Source organism: Ctenopharyngodon idella, chromosome 24, assembly GCF_019924925.1.
Source record: "Ctenopharyngodon idella isolate HZGC_01 chromosome 24, HZGC01, whole genome shotgun sequence".
Taxonomy (NCBI): domain Eukaryota; kingdom Metazoa; phylum Chordata; class Actinopteri; order Cypriniformes; family Xenocyprididae; genus Ctenopharyngodon; species Ctenopharyngodon idella.
The window spans coordinates 21,907,855-21,930,570 of NC_067243.1; the positions used below are offsets into that span (position 1 = coordinate 21,907,855).

At 37.2% G+C, this 22,716-nt stretch overlaps 1 protein-coding gene across 3 annotated transcripts in view; it reads right to left on the minus strand.

Annotated features, from left to right (window-relative positions):
* b4galnt4a (beta-1,4-N-acetyl-galactosaminyl transferase 4a) overlaps positions 1 to 22,716 on the minus strand; it is a 203,441-nt gene that overhangs the window by 71,065 nt on the left and 109,660 nt on the right. For all 3 annotated transcript variants that reach the window (XM_051884947.1, XM_051884946.1, XM_051884948.1), the window contains exons 3-4: positions 17,561 to 17,662; positions 1,414 to 1,509 (exon numbers count right to left, since the gene is read on the minus strand). In XM_051884947.1, coding sequence (XP_051740907.1) covers positions 1,414 to 1,509; positions 17,561 to 17,662 — 198 coding nt within the window. The remainder of the gene's footprint in view (positions 1 to 1,413; positions 1,510 to 17,560; positions 17,663 to 22,716) is intronic.

The following is a 22,716-nucleotide window of genomic DNA, read 5'->3' on the forward strand; positions in this document are numbered from 1 at the left end:
TAGAGAGCATTTGATTGGATGAAAATCTGGACACACCCTTAAGTGCAGGATTAGTCATCAAAACAGGCATGTCCATTTTAAATGAATATATGTCCACTAAAATATTTGTCAATGTTTTAGATTGCATTTGTCCTTGCAACTCCTACAAAAATCTAATAACACTGAAGTTCTTTTCCACGAAAGAGAAATGGATTTTCCAACTGAGCGTAACATACTGACAAGTTCTTCTAAAGAGCAAATTCCTCCCAACGATCACATAGCCGTATGTTTACCCAGCTTTCTGCTAATATTTACTTTCAACTGTTTCAGTTACGCTTCACTAGGCTCCCCGTGCAAATTCATGGCCGCTGTAGTGCGAGTTGTGGGCTTGTGTTTTAAACTGCAAATCTAACCAAACACAACGCTGTCACATTACTCTAAAACTCAATTATGTTTCTCATATCATCACGACAGCCGCCACTTAAACCAAAACAACATGCTTTCAAATATCCCTACTAAAGTTTATGGCACCAATGACTGTATACTGATGCATCATATCTCTGTTTTAGGGATATTTCCCCCTTTTATAGCATTATTCTGTTTCCAATTTGCTCTACAAACTCAATTATAACAGTATCTCATAAATCATACAAGCTAAACAGATACTCAATAATTAATGTGTTGATATTAATAATTAACTCAGTCATCTAAAAACAAATTGTCCTCTTTAAAGCTTCCTGCACTAAAAACTGGCCACGGGGCCAATGAAAAGAGTACAAACTATTTCAACATTTGAATTAATAAATATCTCATTGCAGCTTTACTGTACATTAGAAATATCTCAGAAACCATCACTTTCAGAATAGATAAGCACAGAAACTGATGGTTTTCACCTTAAAATATGTTCCCACTGTTTTTCCCCATAAACTCCTGATGTCTCTTGAGATGGGAGTTTGAGTTATAGCCGCTCCAGGACAATAGACAAACCAATTTCATCTACCCATCACCCATGAATACATGAATGTGTGATCTGGTCTATAGGACTTTTGAAGTATGAAAGACATATACATGGAAACATTCTCGAGAAAATAACTAAAAGACATATCCAACGTCCTTTATGTAAACTTGGAAGTTTTAGGATTTTTAGGAGTTTTAGAATGTACAATAAACCAAAAAAGTGCACTAAATTTAGTCACTAATTAGTGACGTTGATCATGTGACTTCTTTGTACAGATGGTCACATGTTATTTCTTTTATTAAAGCACAAGATACTCTTTGGATCATTTTCAAATGATGCTGTAAAACATAATCATTGGGTTTTGTTCATGTTAGCTTGCTCAATACAGCAAAAGAGAGACAAAAATACTAAAACACTCTTAGATTTGTGTATTTTTTATTCACTAAAATTGTTATGACTTTTATATTCATACTCACATGGGGGTAGAGAGGAAAATGCAGGTTCTTCCTGAGCTGAGCGACTGAGGAGCCACACCAGTCTTCAAACACGTGGAGGTTCGCTTGACCTTTAAACTGTCAAGAAGACACATGGAAGACCAGAATTAAGATTACTTTCAGAGATAGCCTACTGGTGAAGTGAACAGAAAAACTGCTGAACCTCACTGACCAGCTTACACTCACTGTAATATATACTGACCTCAAAAGGTTGGATCAGTATTTTTTTTTAAAGAAATTAATACATTTATTCAGCAAAGGATGCATCAAATTAATCAAAAGTGACAGTAAAGACATTTATAATGTTACAAAAGATTTCTACTTCAAATAAACTCTATTCTTTTGAACTTTCTATTCATCAAAAGAGTCCTGAAAAAAATGTCTCCACAAAGATATGAAGCAGCACAATAGTTTTCAACATTGATGATAATAAGAAATGTTCAGCAAATCAGCATATTAGAATGATTTCTGAAGAATCATGTGACACTGAAGACTGGAGTAATGATGCTGACAATTCAGCTTTACCATTATAGGAATAAATTACATTTCAAAATGTATTCAAATCAAAAAAGTTATTTTAAATTGTAATAACATTTCACAGCATTACATTTTTTTATTCGATTTTTGATCAAATAAATGCAGCCTTGGTGAGCAGAAGAGACTTTCAAAAAATCTTACATAAGATAAGAAGCCTAAAATTGACAAACGGGACACCCTACGGTTTGTGGACTTAACGGACACGCGCACGCAGCAGCCATTGTAAGTCCACAAGGCCAAAAGTGCATAGAAGTGTGCCGTTTGGGACAGAGCCAAAGAGTGAGAAAATTAGATGCGCGTCAGATCTGCGTCATGTTCGGCAGCGGCAGCTCTTAAAGTCGCAGTAGCCTAATAAACCAGTTGCTGTGAGTCTGTCATTAATGTTAATCAAAGAACAAAGGTAACAGAGAAAATTGTAGCTTCAATAAGGATTAATCTATATTTTATTTATAATTTATACAGTGAAGACTGTAAAGTGTTTGATAACTTTATTCAATTTCTGTATATTTCCTACCTGTTAGACAGGCCACAGGTAAATACAACATTTACTATAATGGGTTTATGTGAAGATTGTTCACTTAAATTAAAAGTTATTTTTTTAAAGCCTAATAAATGTTGAAATTGATAGCTTTCAGTTATGCTGTAAAGCAGAATGCTCTCTATAATTAATGTTTAAAAAAAAAAAATCAATTTCATAGAGACGTCAGTACCAGTATTAGTATCAGTGATACTGGCATTCATTCATAAAAAGATGCCATAACAACAATTAAAATATACTGTCTTTGAGTTGTTTCTACATTAATTTGGAGAGTAACTGTGAAATAATTAATAGTTAATTACATAAAAATATAAAAAAGTCCAATGTTTTTAATCGCGACTTATTCACGATACAGCACTAGCCTCGAGTACCTTATTGCTTTTATAAAATGGTTACCACACAATACAAATATTAAAGCCAGAAATATGTATCAATGCAACTTTCATGAAGTAAACTTTTTCTAAAAGCCTTCCTTCCGCCGGAAAAAAATAGTCCCTGACCGTAAACAGCAACAGAAGTTACATTATTACACCATTAGATGGTGGCAAAGACTGTCTTTATGAGTGTGTCAGTCAGTAGCGAAGACTTTTATATTGAAAAGACTGAATTGTTTTGAAAACGGAACAAGAAGCAACTGACAAATGCTTTGACTAGAGCTGTCAGTCACATGAAAACCCCTTAAATGTTAAAAGGACAAGATAATACATCTGACATTTAAACAGATTTTTTAATATGAACATTAGACTGACCTGAAGGAAAATGCTAAATCTGAATGCAGGTAATAAACTCGTTCGATCGATCTCTTTCTTACAATACTCTTCTACATAATACAGTAAGCTTCAATGAACAATATCAATGAGAACAAACAGTTTACGTTGCTAAGAGTGGTTGCTAAGGGTGTTGTGTACACAGAACCGTTGGGTAAAGCGGTCATAGCCGTGTTTTATCATGAATAAAACACAGCTATTGACCAATCAGACCAATAGCAGCATTTTCTTAGCGATATACTATTTACATTAAGTGAAAATTATATATTCTATTTACACTAATTGACAATAGCAGCATTTTCTTAGCGAAATGCTATTTACACTAGGTGAAAATAGAGAAGTAAGAATCATATTTTGTTGCTTATTTTCTGCAATAATCCAAAAGCCAATGGAAAAAATCCTATTTGGTTTTTGTCAATGAAAACAGGTTGATGCTTAAAAAAATACATAATCTCTGCAGAACTCTCTTTTATATATAAATATAAAGAAACAACCATGATATTTGGCCAGCTTCTGCAGTATTATGAGATTTATAGCTGAATGACACCAGGGATTGAATCACCAAACTGCAGAATATCTGTAAGAAGAAGGGCTGTAGATCTAATCCTGTCCTGACCGCTGCTCTATGATCTCAACGGGACTGAACCGCCACGTTTTGATCCACAGGGAGTTAAGCATTAATAAAACACAACAGCAGTTTAGATGACTGGTGTCCTGGCACATCGTTCCACATGCTCAATGCAGCGACTTCAGGCTCCCCCCCCAAAAAACAACAAAACACAGCGGAGAACATCAGAGGTGTTACACCCTGAAGCTAAAGGGAGGAAAACGAGAACATTTTCAGAAGGCGCTTACGGCGCTCGCTTCTGATGGGGCGCGTCACAAACGATTAGCATTAGTTAGCATGCTAAAGCACGGATGACCACGTACAATACTGAGAATGCCTGCTCTCGCCGATGTCAGTTAAAGCTTTTTAAGCCCGACAAATAGAACCGACATATTCACATTAGACAGCCGGCTACACTTTCAACCGAGTGTATTTTATTCCTGGTATTTGGTGCCTGTCAGAAGACATTAGACTCGAGCAGACAGAAGAGAACTGGGAGTTATTGTTTATTCCTTGCTGTTGGCGTGAAATTGATTCCTTTCTCTCCCTCGGCGAATTCTCTAAACGCGATCAATACGAGAAGATCAGAAGCACAATTCTGTTACACACCACATTTGCACATACCGCAGAGACTCCGAATAAAGGCACCTTGGGGTTGAGGTATACCGGAGGAAAATTCATTCGCTTTCATAAACTGTAGAAACTTTGCTTGCATCAGTTTACAATGAATCTTTGATGTACACATGTTCATGACCATCACAGTTGAGGTGAACTCAGTCAGCCCATCAGTTCTGTATTTTATCTAATAGTACTTTCGTAACTGACCTCAGGCACAGGGAAGGATGGTTGACTTCTTGCTGAGAAAGCTTGAAGTAGTTGGTGATGCAATTTCAAGGCCTTTCCAGGAGTCATATCATGCAAAAATATTGTTACCTTGGAATTATAAGGTTCTATCTGACATTTTTGTCAAATTTGAGTTACTCTCATATTCTTATTCTGTGACAACTTATTTATATTATGTGATTTTTTTAAGTTGTATACATTTTGGGACTTTTTTTTTTTTTAGAAAACCATGTAAACAATAACATGGAGACTGAACTGCAATCTTTGCTGGCTTTGTTGTCATTTTTAGCAGCCATTGTGCAGTTAAACTCAGCATTTTTTAATACAGCAGTTACCTACGTGCACAAGAGGCAACTGTTTACACTTCTACGCACATGCCCAGTGTGCATGAACGGTCATGTGTCATGCGTTTTCGGTCGTGTAATGTAAACGGAGATCGTTTCTGAAATGCTGTGGAAATGCTAGTGTAGACGAGGATCATTTTCATTTTAAAACGAAAACGCACTAGTGTAAACGGGGCCTTAAACACCTCTGATTGGCCACTGTGTTTACACGCTCAACAGATATTTCTGTGATTGGCTACAATGATCAACACTTCAAAAACTTGTTGTAAATAGACATCTTTGACGCTCTTCAGTGTTTGAAAGCAGGCGTCTATCAGCGGATCCATCTATCAGTGGATACATTAGGGATCCGCTGATAGACGCCTGCTTTCAAAGGCTCCCATGTGTATCTGTGTAACCGCTCGGTGAAGCTATTTACAACAATGAAGCGTTGATCATTGTAGCCAATCACAGACACATCTGTTGAGAATGTGAACACAATGGCCAATCAGAGGTGTTTAAGAATCCGCTCAAGAGCGCTTAGAATGCTAGGGGGAAATGCTGGTATTGTCACATCTTTCAAATTTCAGTACCGACTTGGTACCGAAGTTGGTACTTTTGACAACCCTATTTCAATGTATAGCTCCTTCAGAAATCTTCAAGGTTGTGACATAACAAGGGCTCCAAAAAAATCGAACATTTTTGATCCAAATTACTTTTTTAGTTAATTGATTGCTTGATAATGATGGTTGTTCAAAGGTTTAGTTCCCATTTAATGGTGCAACTGTAACGATCCTGATTGTAGTTACGGCATAATATGGCAAAAACATACTTAAACACGTTTTCCAGACTTTCAACAATGGTACTAGATTTTAAATTGTCTAAAAATGCTTCTCTCTCTTTTTTTTTTTTAAATGTATTTATTTATTTTGCATTTGCATCAATTTCTGTTGCTGTTTGGATTATATTATAAATATATTTTTATAATATAATCTTTAATTTTTTTTTTCCAAATATATAATATAATATAATATAATATAATATAATATAATATAATATAATATAATATAATATAATATAAAAAAAGTTTGGGGTAATATTGTGAAATAATACAATCTAAAAGAGCTCTGGGAAAAGCAGTGCTAAATATATTGGACCGAACAACAAACCCAAGTAGTGAAATCCATGTGAAAAGTCAGCCAATCATAACAGAGATCACTTACATAGGGATCTTAAAAGGTACAGTAACAAAATGTTAGTTCAATCAGAGAAAAAAAAAAAAAAAAAATGTCATCATTTACTCACTACTAACGACAATTTCCAAACAATTGGACCCCACTGAGTTTCATTATATAGACACTTTCAAAGATATTTAAGATATTTCAAAATATCTCCTTTTGTGTTCCAGAGAAAAAAGTACACAGGTTTGGAATGACGAAGCATTTTATAAGTGGACCTACAATGTTCAGGAAAAAAAAAACTTCCAAAAAAAAAGTAAAGGATATGGCCACTTTTCAGCTGAATAATGACTTTTTACTATCGTCTTTTTAGAGCTGCTTTACAGCAGAACTGAATTCTGTTTGCATCACTGAATCATTATTTTCCTATTTTTCACTTTTAAAGCTGCTTTAAAACAACCTGTATTGAATAAAGTGTTATATTGTATAATGTATTGCTTAAAGTTATACATATGGATATTTTTCACTTCAGAAGGCCTTTATTAACCCCCTGGAGTCGTATGGATTACTTTTATGATGGATGGATGTTCTTTTTTGTGCTTCAAATTCTCAGTTACTATTCACTCCCATTATAAAGCTTGGAAGAGCCAGAATATTTTTAATATAACTCCAATTGTGTTTGACCGAAAGAAGAAAGTCATTTACACCTAGGATGGCATGAGGGTGAGTAAATTATGGGATAATTTTCATTTTTGGGTGAACTATCCCTTTAGCAGCAGGGTTGAAAGCACTGACCACATGGTGATCTAAAACCACATCTATTTCCATCCTATCTTTAACAATGTCACACCCTCAGAGACGTCTACACTCACCCTGGATTTTTACTTGGGGAAATTAAAGTTGCCAACATACAAGAATAGTCTGAAAATAGTTTCTGCACATACATACAACCACAGGGAATGATATAAGCATCAATAATAGGCACTTTGATTTGATTCTTGCAACTGTTTTATTGTGTATCCTGTTGAATTCAGTGAGTCAGTCTCTCATTTGCGCTATGAGCTTTTATCCTCGGTACCAGCCCACAAACTAGGCCACAGAGATTAACCCTGCGATTCCACTGCTATAAATAAACACCATCAAGCAGAACATACTGTATTTTCATAGAGTGCCATTCTTGTTTAAACTACAGGGATTTTTATGGAGAGGTTTTGATTAAACTCATTCGCTTTCATGGGTAAATGGCAGCTGTCTTAAACGTTTATATAATCTTTATGTAATATCTCCTGTGCACTTGATTGATAGCTACAAAAGATTCATTGCTATGCCAAAAAAGTTCTGAAATGCTACAGTAACTAAATTCAATATTCCAGGTCTTCTGAAGTCATATGAGAGCTATGTGCCACAAACAGACTGAGATTTAAAGTCGTTATTCATTGATAATCTTTCTCGCCACTGAGCCGTTAACTCCACAACCACTGCAACCAGATCAGTGAATCACTGAGTTAAACTTGAAGACCGCATCATTGAAAGGAACTGTTCAAAGTGTGACTCATTCAAATTGTTCTTTGAAAATGGTTCTTTTCAACCATCAGCAAATCAGAGATTCCACAGTTGCTGCTACATTCACATTTGGTCCTTCATAATGTTTATTCCAATACGTAATGTTTACTCTAATTCCAGTCTTGCTCACAGGGGGTTGTATGGATCGGTCATGGCTATGAATCTGATTTAAGAACCTACTTATACAGTTCTTCAACAGCTTCATGATGTGACTTGGAGAGACAAGACTGACCTTCTGAACATAGCTAATTCTTCTCGTTATTTCGCTATAGCGGCTAATAAATCGGAAGTCTCGCACATTCACAGATTCACGTTTATGTAGTTTACATGGAGATGACAATGGTATAATTTTCAAAAACTTGCACTTTGAAACCCATTTTCAAAAGTTTGTGTTTTCAGGCCACCAAAATGCACATAAAAAGTTTTTATTTGAAAACGTCGTCATGTAAACAGCCTGAAGAACTGCATTCTATTTTAATATATTTAAATATAAGTAAGCAATAAGGTACGAGAGGCTGTGCTGTATCGTGAATAAGTCACGGCTGAAGGGCGTTGTCAGCGCCCTTCAGCCGTGACTTATTCACGATACAGCACTAGCCTCGAGTACCTTATTGCTTGTATAAAACAGTTACCACACAGTACAAATATTAAAGCCAAAAATATGTTTCAATGCAACTTTCATGAAGTAAACTTTCACTAAAAGCCTTCCTTCCGTAGGAAAAAATAGTCTCTGACCATGAATTGCAACATAAGTTACATTATTACGCCATTAGATGGTGGCAAAGACTTTTTTGAGTGTGTCAGTCAGTAGCGAAGACTTTTACATTGATAAGACTGAATTGTTGTGAAAACGGAGCAAGACGCAACTGACAAATGCTTTGTCTAGCACTGTCAGTCATGGGAAAACCCCTTAACTGTTAAAAGGACAAGATAATACATCAAACATTTAAACAGATTTTTTATTATGAACATAGGACTGACCTGAAGGAAAATGCTAAATCTGAATGCAGGTAATAAACTCGTTCAATCGATCTCTTTCTCACAATACTCTTCTACATAATCAAGTAAGCTTCAATGAACAATATAAATTGAGAACATACAGTTTACGTTGCTAAGAGTGGTTGCTAAGGGTGTTGTGTAGTGATACACAGAACTGTTGGGTGAAGTGGTCATAGCCGTGTTTTATCGTGAATAAAACACAGCTATTGACCAAATTAGAATCAAGGACAGGAACTAACCGTTTTATAAATGTAAATATAATTCTTTTCACAACAGATTGATGTCCTCAGGATTTCATCAACTGTTAATTGCCAATAAGTCTGATCGCATGAAACCTGTAGAAACCAGAAAGATGTCATTCAATACACGCAAGATTTGAATCTATTCTAACATGAATATATGAAATGCCATATATCAACTGGATTGTTTGTTGTGTAGTTTTATGTATTCATTGATCAATCTCTCAAGCGATCACTCATCTCTGTCCTTTATGATGTCACATGGCCTCATATTGATTGATGATAGTAATCAAACGCTCTCATTAATGCATTAATGGAAACCCTGCTGCTTCCCAGAACCGGCTAATGACCTGTATTTGGGAAGACAAAGAAAGAGAGACTGCTCCTCAGATTAATGTTACACAGCCTCTAGGGGCCTGCTGACATCTCAGCTAAAGGGGAACGTTCTCAGAACTTTGGTTATAAACAAACATTCTTCCAATAACGTTAACAGAATGTTTGTTCAAATTTATCTAGTCTTTAATAATGTTCTCAAAACATATGCACAAAAACAGTTTTAGTTGGACATTCATTTAATGTTTTTTTTTTTAAATGTTACTAATTGTTTCAGAACGTTCAGAGAACATTCAAAAATAACGTTCCCATAACACTTGCAAAGTGATTAAATGGAATGTTTTCTTACCGCTCGCATAACCACGTTTTTAAAATATTTAAAAAACTAGATGTTTTGAACGTTCAGAGAACATTCATAGATAACGTTTTTATAACTTAATGGGAACAAATAGCAAAACGGTCTTTAGTTTGTGTTAAGCTGGGTTCACACTGTACGATTTTGCTTACGATTTGGCCGTCTGAGACAAATTTTGTGAATCCTAAAAGTTTCCTCGGATTCTAGGCCAAAATTTGAAGTATTTGATCATTAGTTTGACATGTTCATCGACAGCCATTTAATGACCATTGCGATAAAATTTTACCTCAGACGAAAATTCTCAGATGCACAGTTCTGTAGTGCAACTTCTCCTACGACAACCATCAAGTCAAAAACCAATAGGAGCAAAGTAGAACCTGATGATACAATTAGTGAGACAACAACAAACCACCATTTGCTCCACATACATTGTCTTCATTTTAAAATAAGTGTCTTATCTGGCTGGAAATGTTTCGTTTATTTTTTTTTTAAACATAAAATTAATATCATGATTTTTAATAGCGGCTAGGGTTGCAAAGTTTCCAGACACTTTCTGGAATATGTGGAAACTTTCCAGGATTATTTGGAAATTTTCAGAAACATTTGGAAATTTTCAGAAACTTTTGGAAAGTTTACGGAAATTTACCAGAAAATTTCGGCCCCTTTGCAACCATATTAGGGGCTAACTGCTAATGTCAACCAGATCCTTTATTCTTACTGATCACTTTGTCACTGCAAATGCAGTGAACATCCTAGGAGAGTTGTTGTGTTTGAGAATCTTTGGTAGGGTTCACATACTACAAAATGACAGAGAATCACACACCGGTCAGAAAAATTACACCGTACAAACTTTACAGAGCCAGAAAAGATGGCTCTGTTCCAGCACAAAGAATAACCAGAGTAATATTTTCCCTAGGAGCCTATTGTATTTCTAAGAGCAAACCTCATATCCCATGAGTACGTCTAAAAAAGCATATGACCTTCACTTTTCTCTGTCAGTCTGGAGGAGGCCCATTGATCTAAATCCTCTCAATACCAGACACTCCAAACACCTCCTGTCTCAAGCACAACAGCAACCCACGGAGGAATCACGTTCCACGAAAGCAGGTTTGTGTGTGACATAGACAAACGATCCACCAACGCAAAGAATGACAAGCAATGCCACCATTTGTCACCCATAATGCCTCTGGGATCGGGCATCAGAGACGTGACATGCACCACAATTGTGCATCTATGGGCATCTAATGCAGAATTGCTCTCTCGAGTCGGTCTAGACAGTATGCTACACTCCCATTTGTGGGATAGGCCAAAATGGTTGGCTAGTCCACCAACAAACAACGAGCTGATCAGTGATGTCTCAAGTCACCACAGCAATCTATAGTGCAACAGTGGCCGCCCACTTTTTACTGGCCTTTGTTCTGGAAGTATGGGGATTTTGTAGTCTTTGTTAAAGAATTTTAAGCAATGAACTAAACCACCCAGCTGCGAGGTGAATCACAACATTACAAACTTTGATTTGAAGCAAAGAGTATTTGAAAATTGGACAAAAAGACAAAGGTACGAGACTGTACTCAACAGCTTAATGTAGGAATGAACTATAATCTCATGAAGCATTACGAAAAACATAATTGAATTAAAAACGATGGAGAAATATGATACAGTAGTGGCCAAAAGTGATGTCTGAAGAGGATATTTGTTTTTAATGACCCAATACGTTTGATTAAACCATCAAAATGAGGAAAATATTTTACATATTTTAAATATGAGGGAAGAATATTTTTCTTTGGCAAAAAAAGAGGCAAACTACAGCTACAAAAAAATACATTTACAACAAAAATGCATAGAAAAATAAAAGGTATACATTGACTACAACATGATCAGTTATTAATACTTCATTGGTTCTCTCTTGTTTTTGCAAGTGTTCATAATTTCTTTGTATGACAGCCTGGCCAAAAATTATGTTCGCACAATTTGCCATGTTTTATTATATCACCACAAATAAAACAACTGACTCTGAGCACAACAGGAATCTTTAACAATTTTTTAAATAATATTTGAATAAAGATGTACATTTTCCTAGGCCGGACATTTTGGTCATTATTGTATATGGAGTGGGCGGGTGCTAAAGTGTTCTTTTGGCGCTATTAGTATGTTTGGCTGTGTTCAAAATTGCCCCCTATACTCTTAAATAATGCACTATTTAAGGCAGTGGCCTCAAACTTGCTCCAACCCTAATCAAACACACCTGATCCAGCTAATCAAGGTCTTCAGGATTACTAGAAACTTCCAAGCAAGTGTGAGTTGGATCTGGTTGGAGCTAAACTGTACAGAGCTGTGGCCCTCCAGGAATTGAGTTTGAGACCACTGATTTAAGGGAACAGCCATTTGTAGTGGTTTCCGAAACCAATAGGGGCTTTCACACCAAATAGTTCTAGGAACTTAGTTCTAGGAACTAGCCACTAGGATAGTTCCCTGAGAACTAATTTCTCCCCTGGGCCATGTTCCTGGTTGCATTCGCACTGGGAATAGGGGGCTGTTCCTCAATATGCGTTCTTAAGCGATCTTGCGTCTTTGCTCTACGTCATCATCAACTGTCGAAGTTCAACTCCAATACTCAAGAACAGAGGACGCATGAAAGTACCCAGATGTGTTCTTGATATCGAGGATGCATCGAATGCAGACTTGAGGGAATCGAACCGCTAAAAATCCCAGAAGACGCTGCAGGCGGTTGACGTACGGAAGCCTGCAAGCTTTAAAGTTCTCGTTCTCACTTATGAGATTCCCGCTACAAGCTCGCAAATATGTGACGGCTCATGAAAGTAAACATTTGTCCGTTTGTTTTGCTTAATTTTAATAAAGTGATAACCTGAAGAAAGCCTGCAGTATTTTTATTGGCATATAAAAAATAATCTTAACATTGACAAAGCATATAACACAAAGGCTACTCATTTTCATAAATACACGCAGTAAAATTAACAGATATAAAATTATATGAAAACAATGTCTATAATATTATGATATAAGTCTTTTAATAGGTTATTACATTTGTTTGTGATGTTATATTGCATTTATTGTGCATTAGCCGCTACTTATAATATGCTGGGACGGTCAGTTGAGCAACAAGATCGCAGCACATCTCAATTCTCACAAGGATGCGTTCTGTGTCCTCGCGTACTTCCGAGTTCGTTCTTTCAAGGTCGCCTGGCAAGACCGGACTCCACGAGAACGCAAGTCCATTCTCTGCGTTCTTGGAATTGAGAAACAGCCGAACTGTGAAGTGGCCGACAGCGGCGTCTTTAAGCGCGGCATTTACAAACGCTAGAAACCGGTGAATGGAGGATGCCGTGATCGGAGCTGTTTGTTGTGTCGTGGGTTTCGTGATAACAGAGATGGATGTTAACGCATAATCTACGCGACTGAAAGAGCAAAAAGTGGGGCTAAGAGACAAAATCTCCTATGACAACTTTAAGTATCGAGGCGGAGAAAAGAACACAACCCTGCAGACAACAGGTAAATGCTGTTTTCGCTGTTTTCCATTTTTGTAAAGTAAATATAAGTAAATATGTTTACACAGCTTTTTAAAAATGCCGGGTGCCGGTGTTTGACATGAGTTTGACCAATCAACGTACACTTACGTCACTGATAGTTCCTATAGAGCTGGTTTAGACCCTGCTCTGAAGTAGGAGCTAATTTAGTTCCCCCAAGGAGTTCCTAGAACTAAAATCATTCCTACTTCCTGCGGAGCGAACACGGCAAAATCCAGGTACTTCAGCCAATAGTTCTAGGAACTATGAAAAGGTTCCTCCGGTGCGAAAGCCCCTATAGTGGATGTTATCGAGTGCGCTCGTTCAATCCCGTAATCCACCGCAAAATAACGAGTGCACAACTGATGTTTGCTCAGCACCTGGGAATAACCATAATGCACTGTGAGAGTTGCACGCTGAATGAGTTCCCATGTCTGACCAGAAGATGGCGCCTGTAGCTGAATCATTCATCCATTCATTTTCCAAACCGCTGGTCCAATGTGGCTACAGCTTAATATCATACAGGTATAAATTCCTTTTTAATTGATTATTAAATGGTTTAATCAAGGTTTGTACATAGTTTCCATGACAGAGTTCATGACAGAGTTCAAGATGAATCTTTTCATTACTAAGTTTCAAATGATTATTAAATAGCAAGCACAAACTACGCATAAGCGGCAGCCCTTTCGGCACACTCAGTGTCCAAATTCACTCACTCGTTTTCATTCACTCCCTCAAGTGAACTATATTAGCAGACTATAGGGAATAGTAAATGAGGGTATAGGGGGCGATTTCAAACACACCCTTTGACTTCCGGAACCTGACCGTGTTGCACTCTATTGGCTGAAGGAACTTAAATGGGTTCACTATTCAGTGCCTGATTAGAAATCCCACAAAATCGCTTATATGTTGTCTAAACTATCTTAATTTGGCCATATATAGTAGCCTATATAAACAAAACTATGGATTTCTCGTTCTTTGTGTATTTTTAATTAGCTGAGAGCAGGGGTTCTCAACTCTGGCCTTCGAGGTCCACTTACTTGCAGAGTTTAGCTCCAACCTAGATCAAACCCACCTGAAGTAATCCCGAAGACCTTGATTAGCTTGTTCAGGTGTGTTTGATTAGGGTTTTGAGCAAAACTCTACAGGAAAGTGGATCTTGAGGGCCAGAGTTGAGAACCCCTGGCCTAGATTTTGCAAACCAATCAATTAATGTAATGACTTAGCATACCATTAGTTGATTAGCCTGTTAGCTTAGTCTACCGTATTACCCTGTGCAAAGGTACAGTTAAGCTAAACTAATACGTTTCATATGTGGTAGTAAAACCAATCTGGTCCACAATGCGCTAAATTAATTGAACCAAGCAGCTTTCTGTTAGTCAACATGGTGAATCCATGTGAACCAGATGTGAAAATCTGTGTGAGGAAAGCTTTTGCTTTCACACAAAATTCCAGATCACATGGATTCCTATTAAAAAGACTGGATTTGTTGGTGCCGATAGCCTCGTGGGCAGCGCACCGACACATAGTGCTAGTGCTAGTATGTTTTTATACACATTACACGTTTATATTTGATCAGGCAGTATGGCTCCCCCTTGTGGTAGACAAATGGACCAACACAACATGTCATGAACTAGCCATTTAGGAAGCCCACTGACTAGCCAATTATATAAACTACATATACAGATTATATGTATTTTTGCTGCTATAGAAGATGGGGCAACATCATGGATTTAATACAGAAATACCAGCTCTGGTCTTCGTGACTGTACTGTATAACATCAATAGGAAGTTGCTGATGCTCACAATTTTCTCAACTCTCTAATGACACATAATGGCTTTGGATAACTGCTGCCAGCGCTGTCATTTAGTGGCAACTGGGAGACTAAGGAGAGTTCCTCAAAGAAAGAAATGGATAGCATCCTCAGAGGAGAAAAAAAAAAGCAATAATGCTCTTAGCACAAAGGCAGAAATGTGGAAATAAATCCGAGCAGTGAAGGCCAGAGGTCAAAGTCTTCTATATGAAACTGACATATCATGCAGCCCGCTGCCGTTACAGTTCATCTATAAAGCGCCATAAATTCAAGACACCTTCTATGGCCTGTAGTCCTGCTAATGGCCTCTTTGCCCATTACGTCAATCCTCCATCAAACCGTTCTCCTTAGCCTCGCACCCTCATCTCTCTACGTAAAGGGTTCAAGGTCTGCCAATTTCTTTTTTCATTGCTGTCTCTCATTGGTTGGGTGAATGGCCAATCAGAGCAGCTGAGTTTGCCAATGATCAAGATACCTCTTGTACCGAGTTTCAGGAATTAATTGCTCTAATTTCAAGTGTTTCAGCCTCTGTTTGCTTTGCTAAGCTGTGAACATCTGCCTGAACTCAGGGGCTGTTATTCGGCTGGCTATCACCTGTGTTCACTCCTATAAATAACACAGCCTGTGAGACTTGTCAGGGACCAGCCATCCATTCTCCCAGAAGCAACTGTGGCTGACGCTTAACACAACATTCAGTGGCTAACACAGGAGAAAAGCAAAAACTACAAACACATAAAGAACATTACTAGTACATATACTAGTTGTACTAGTACATTTTTGGTTTTCAGTAGTCAGAGAAAATATAGGGATGCACAATATATCAGTACCAAATCAGTTATCGGATAATATTACTTTTTTTTTTGTTTTTTTTTGAGGATAACATTCCATGTTAGATATATATTTAGTAGGGCTGCACGATATTGAAAGAAAATGCAATATGCGATAACTTGTTAAATAATGTGATATTAGATATGCGATACGATAATGCTTTAAATGTGTAAAATCAATTTAAAATATATTTAAATACATTTAAAAACTAAAAATGATATAATATGATATGTTAGTTATACAAATGAAATAAACAGTGCTTCAAGTTTTTCAGGTAGGCCCACATTAGATCTAGGCTATTTAACAGTAAGATACCATAGAGAAACTGAATAATCAAATGTAAAAATAAAACACTGCATAGCCTTCACATGAATGGATTCATATTAAAGCAACAAATGTTATGCAGTCACAAAGTCTTTATCTTTATATTTTAATATTGGTGCATCCCTTTAAAAATAGGCTGAAAATATGAATAGAAAATCAATACTTTAAAATCTGATAACTGCAGTGTGCACTTGAAATGATCCAAGTTTAATCATATTTCATGATGTGTTTTCTTTCTAGATAAGCCCTGACACAAGTCAGCATTCGAAAAAAGTTAGTTCAGTGGGGTTCAGGTCTGGGTTTGTGAAGGTCAGTCGCATTCCTTCATAGACTCAGCATTTCTGTATGCACCTCGCTTTGTGCACAAGTGTATTGTCATGCTGGAACTGCCGTAACGGCTTGAATCCTTCTATACCGGAGGCACTGAAGCGGCACGTCACCTCTGAATGTTCACTTACACGGACAATCAGCTGCAAAGCTTGATACTAGACTTCAGCAACAGTAAAATTGATAAGTACCTTGGTATTTTACTTTATTTACTGTGCCAATAGCTGTATATTGTTACCTGGCTAGAGAGTTTGAGAGCCCTGCATTCAGTGGACCTGGGGGAGCATATCCCTAATGCCCATGAAAACAAACCACTGCCATTCGCCCACAGATTTTTCCCACCTCTGTGCTATTAGTTTAAAATGGTACATCTAATTCACCTGCCCTCATTCATAGTGATTTATATAGCGGCTCTGACTTATTATTTTGCATGTGGTGGTTTGGTTTAGCAGCCTCATGGTTTGAAATGCCCACTGTTCAGAGCACTCAGTTAAATCCTGTGCGTTCTCAAATAAGCAGCTTAGGAGAAACCCTTTTTACTTTATCTAACGGAAATAATTATGACAATAATGTCACTTTAATGGAGTCGGATAAACCATCCAATTTAATACACCAACTGGTACAGTATATTGAGGCAAAAAAGCAGAAATAGATTATGATTTTCCAAATTTGCATTTACTTTTATCCAGTAGGTTGAGCAGCATTTCAGTCCAGTAATTAACTAAAATTACAAGAACAAGCACACTCAGACTTTGAATACTAATAGGCACCCTAACTTAAGCCCAGAACATGCGGGCTAAATCTTGGCGGATATTACAGCTGATATTAAAATCTGACAGTAATACAATTTGTTCATTACACAAAATTACATGTTACAGAAAATGTTCCAGGCCAACATGTGCTTATTAAGAGCTTCAGTGAAGGTTTGAGAAGTTTCATTAAGAACTTACACAGCTGACAAACAAAAGAGAGCGATAATGAGTCATTGTCACACGTAAAATGACAAAAATAAAGCAACGTATGCTCATACCTCTGGTTTCCATGGCAACTTTTTGTACTTCTGTGTGAGCAACTTGCGGATTTCAGCTTGATCTCTGTCATGAATGGTGCCAGCGTTGCGCTCATCTTCCTGCTAGAAAGAAGCAGAGAGAGATGTCAATGGCAACATTGCATTTTCAAAAATTATGACATTATTAATCTATGAACAAATCCACATGGTATTTTCTAATACATTTATATTTCACATTTTATATGATTTTATTACATTTATTTATATATATATATATATATATATATATATATATATATATATATTAAAAAATAAATATTTCAATTATGACAACTCTCTGAATAGTTTTAGCATGTTATTGAATATGGCGATTGTATTTGGTAATTATTAGGAGTGCGACGAGAAGAGATTTCTCGTCGAGATGAAAAGATCTCTCGCGATATCGCCATGATGGTGCGTGAGGGTGAAATTAGCATAGAATATGCCACCGCTACGTTTACAGGCATCGCCTCCACTGTCGTTTGCTTTTTTTTATAGAAATAAAAACCATTTAATTCCGTTGGATAACGGTCGCTTCAATTGTAAACTATTGTAAACATCTGCTCTGCTCATTCAGCACGAGCTGCAGTCGCACACAGTGCAGCAGGAATCACAGTTCACTGATCACGTGACGAGAGTAAGGCGAGATGACTGACAAGACCATGACGGAGGATTTGTTGCGCAACAGAGCCTAAGCGTCTGATAAATGTCTTATCTTGTAAAATGTGCGCTCAGCACCGGCACTCCCTATACACCGAGTATGTGCAATCGCGAATTCGAAAGCGAAAGTAAAACGCGAGCTCCCTGATGCGCACAAATTAGGTTACATACAATAGCCTGTCTCCCGATACCAAACCTTCTTAGGCTGGGCTGTGTAGTTGTAACCACCTCTTAGCTGTGGTCTCTGTTTTGGTCTCTGTTTGAACTTTGAATATTGAGAGAGTACTTTGATTATGGTTTCACTTATTGTTTGCACTTAACACTCGGGTCGGCGGTCGCGCCGGCGATACCACCTTGGTTTTTTTCTTACCAGTGCAAAAGAGACTCAAAATACTCTGTCAATTTTGGACATATAAATAAGAGTTATACATTATTAAAAACTTTGGAATGTCTTCTTTTATTTAAGTACACTCACAGTAAAAACAAAATGTTGTGCTTTTTGCAAAATAAAGAAGGCTAACATGATGCGCGAGCCGCAGTCTCTTTCTCAATGAAGTCCATTCTGATAATTGTTCGAAAATGAACTGTAACTTAGTGAATACCTATTACACAAACATGAGACATATGTCTAAAGAAACGTTGAAATGTCAGGTTTTAAATCATGTAAGTCAAATCGAAAACAAATATTCTCCTGTTTATGTAATCTGTTTGAAAAGAGAGATGTCAGTCATTCGCAAATCAGCTCATTTTCTGCTGATGACCACGGAGCGCGCACGCGCACTATTCAGATGCAAATTCTGAGGCGATACATGAAACAGACTCAACGCCTGCGTCAACTCGAAAAAAAAAATGCATTAAGCTTAGTCAGATTCATGTACATCGTTTTGAGACGCAGTGAGGAATAATTCTGGAAGAATTTACCTCAGAGGAAGACTACGACTTTCAATTTCATTTCGAGAATCAACTTGATCAAGCCGATGATTGTGAATGAGAAGTTTATTTTTTATTATTCTTAAGTTCTTTATTCTAATCGCGATATAGTGTCTGTGAATATTAAACCGCAAAAAGAATCCTGCAAGTTTTGTGTCTTTCATGACATTCATTTATTTAGGTTTTTCCTGACTTCCAATAACTTCACTGATCTTTAAGAAATAATATTTCCATTAAAAAGAAACTCAGTTGTACACTTGGTGTGTGTAGATTGTCTGTCATGTTCATAGGCTTAAGAAATGCACCAGCTTTTTTTTTTTTTTTGCAAGCTCCAGTCGGACAGGATGCCATCAGCAGGGAAACAGACTGCTCTTCTCTTCCTTTTAGCTCTCGGTTCATTTTTCTTCATATTAATCTCCTTCTTCAGTCATGTGTCACATGTCAATGTTCAACGCTAATTGAAAATTGCGCTGAAGCATCACAAAACCCGATTAGGAGTGGCTTAAAGTCAATACTGTTGAAGAGAAGTCACAGTAATAAAGGCCTTTATATATTGTGTTAGTTATTATATATCTCATTTGACAGCTAGAATGACTATGTTCACAAACGCATACTACACTTACTATTTTAGAAGTTAATAAGTATGTATACTGTGAATGCATATTTCCTGTATGCAAACAAGACCTGAATGACCTACTACATTTGCTAAGCATATTGTGCTAGAAATTGTGTCTCATAATGTAGTATGCTCAAATTGACCTCCCATTCCCAATTATGTTAGCCACAATCACCTTACATTTTTATTATTTGATTGGAATGCAAAATAACCATTTTTATTCCCAAGATGACAACTGGATGTGGCTGTTTGAATTATGCATTTAATAAATGTGAAAACAAATGTAGCATACTGATTCAAAGAAATTAATACTTTTATTCAGCACAGATTAAAATTGATCAAAAGTGACAGTAAAGACATTTATAATGTTCTCCTATTCATAAAAGAATTCCGAAAATACACCAAGGCTTCCACAAAAATATTAGCAAATATTAGCAAATCAGCATATTAGAAGGATTTCATCCTTTATTGCAGTCACAGCAGAACTGATCTGAAGTCAGATCTCATCTCAAGACAAAGGGACAAACATGAAGCAAGTTCTGAGATGGATCCTAGACATCAGGATGGGTTTGCAAGTACGAGCCCAGAATATAAACGAGGTTAATTAATTCTCCTCGTTCAGGGGTAAACAGACTCGCTCTTAGAGCAGGAGACTGGGGCACATTTTTCACGTCCGGTTATACACCAGAACGACAAAACACAGCCCCTCCACAAATCAAATTTTAATTTTCTCTGCCCTGTAACGTGGAGGATAATGACCCAAGCGATCGGTTTCATCAGTCATCTTCATCTCTGCTCTGATGAACTACAAACACTAGCTAGAGTAAAAAAGGTAAGGTGTTGAAATGATACCTGCAAGGTTAATGCATTCATCTGACGAACAAGGGTCTAACCTCATGCTGCATGTTTACAAAAACTTTGCCTGCCATGTGATTTGTCTTCATGCAATGAATTAAACAATAAGTATGGGTAAAAATAAATGAATAAAAAAAGGAAAAAGCAAATAAAGGCCTAAGAAAAGGAAAAGACTTAGGCTGTACCCTAAATCATATACTACACTATGCACTGAAAGTACATACTTGGATCACAAAGAGTGACCTAAAGTGATTTGACCTCATGTGCTGATCAAATACTGCAAAGGAAATTCCAGTCCGCACTATTTAATCGACAAAATATTCATGACACACTAACATTTACCTTAATCTCAGGTTCACCGATTCTGTTGACCAGTTACTTGAGTCTGGCAGATGTGTTAATATACTGGACTTCAAAATGAAACAGCGAAAAACAGTGATAATTGTTAACTGGTAATTAATAAAGTAAACAGGACAAGATCTAACAAATATGAGACAAGCTTGAATTGTGGGGGTTCACAAGTTGTCATTTGGGAGTTGTCAAGTTCTGCAAGAAAACAAATATGTACAAGAAATACAGGAGGATAGATGTGAAATTACAATATTGACTGATGGATGAAAGGGGTGGATGGAGGTGTGTAGAGAGGGATGGAAAAAAACGTGGATAGATGGAAGGAAGTACAAATGGATGGATGGAAGAGATTATGAAAGAATGGATGGATGGCAGATGATAGAAGGAGAGATAGAGCAAAGGATGGGTGGAAGGATGGATGGATGGATGATGGATGAATGAGAAAGGGATTTATTGATGCAAGGAAGGAAGAATGGACGGATGGAATGAGAAAGAGGGATGGATGGAAAGAAGAATGGATTGATGGATGGATGGATGGATGCATGGATGATGGAAGGAATAAGAAAGGGAGGGATGGATGCAATGATGGATGGAATGAGAAAGAAAGGGATGGATGGATGGATGATTGAAGGAGAAAGGGAGGAATTGATAAAAATTAAGGATGATGGATGGATGGAATGAGAAAGGGAGGGATGGATGGATGGAGGAAAGGGAAATAGATGGATTGAGACATTAATTAATGGATGGATGATGGATGGATGGGTAGATGGAATGAGAAAGGGAGGGATGGATGCAAGGATGTATTGATGGGTGGATGGAATGAGAAGGGGAAGGATGGATGGATGGATGGATGGATGGATGATGGAGTGATAGATGCAAGGAAGGAAGAATGGATGGATGGAATGAGAAACTTTGGATGGCTGGATGATGGATGAAGGAGAAAGGCATGAATGGATAAAAATTAAGGACTGATGGATGGAGACATGAATTAATGGATGGATGGAAACATGAATTAATAGATGGATTGATGGGTGGATGGAATGAGAAAGGGAGGGATGGATGGATGAATGGAGACATAAATTGATGGAGGATGGATGGATGGATGGATGGATGGATAAATGGAAACATGAATTCATAGATAGATGGATTGATTGATTGATTGATTGATTGATTGATGGATGGATGAATGAGAAAGGGAGGGATGGATGGATGAATGGAAGGAAGGATGAATGGAGACTTGAATTAATGGATGGATGGATGGATGGATGCATGGATGGATAAATGGAAACATGAATTCATAGATTGATTGATTGATTGATTGATGGATTGATGGATGGATGGATGGATGAATGAGAAAGAGAGGGATGCATGGATGAATGGAAGGAAGGATGAATGGAGACTTGAATTAATGGATGGATGGATGATGGAGGGAAGGATGCAAGGAAGTAAGAATGGATGGATGGATTGAAGAAGAAAGGGAGGGAGGGATAAAAATTATGGATGGATGAATGGATGGATGGATGTAGGGCAGGATGACATTACAGGACATGGATGGATGAATAGACCTTATGTAGCCCCACCCCTTTTCAGCACTGCACTGGATGGATGGAAGGATGGATGAATGGAGACATGAATTAATGGATGGATGAATGGACACATGAATTAATGGATGGATAGATGGAAACATGAATTAATAGATGGATTGATTGATTGATTGATTGATTGA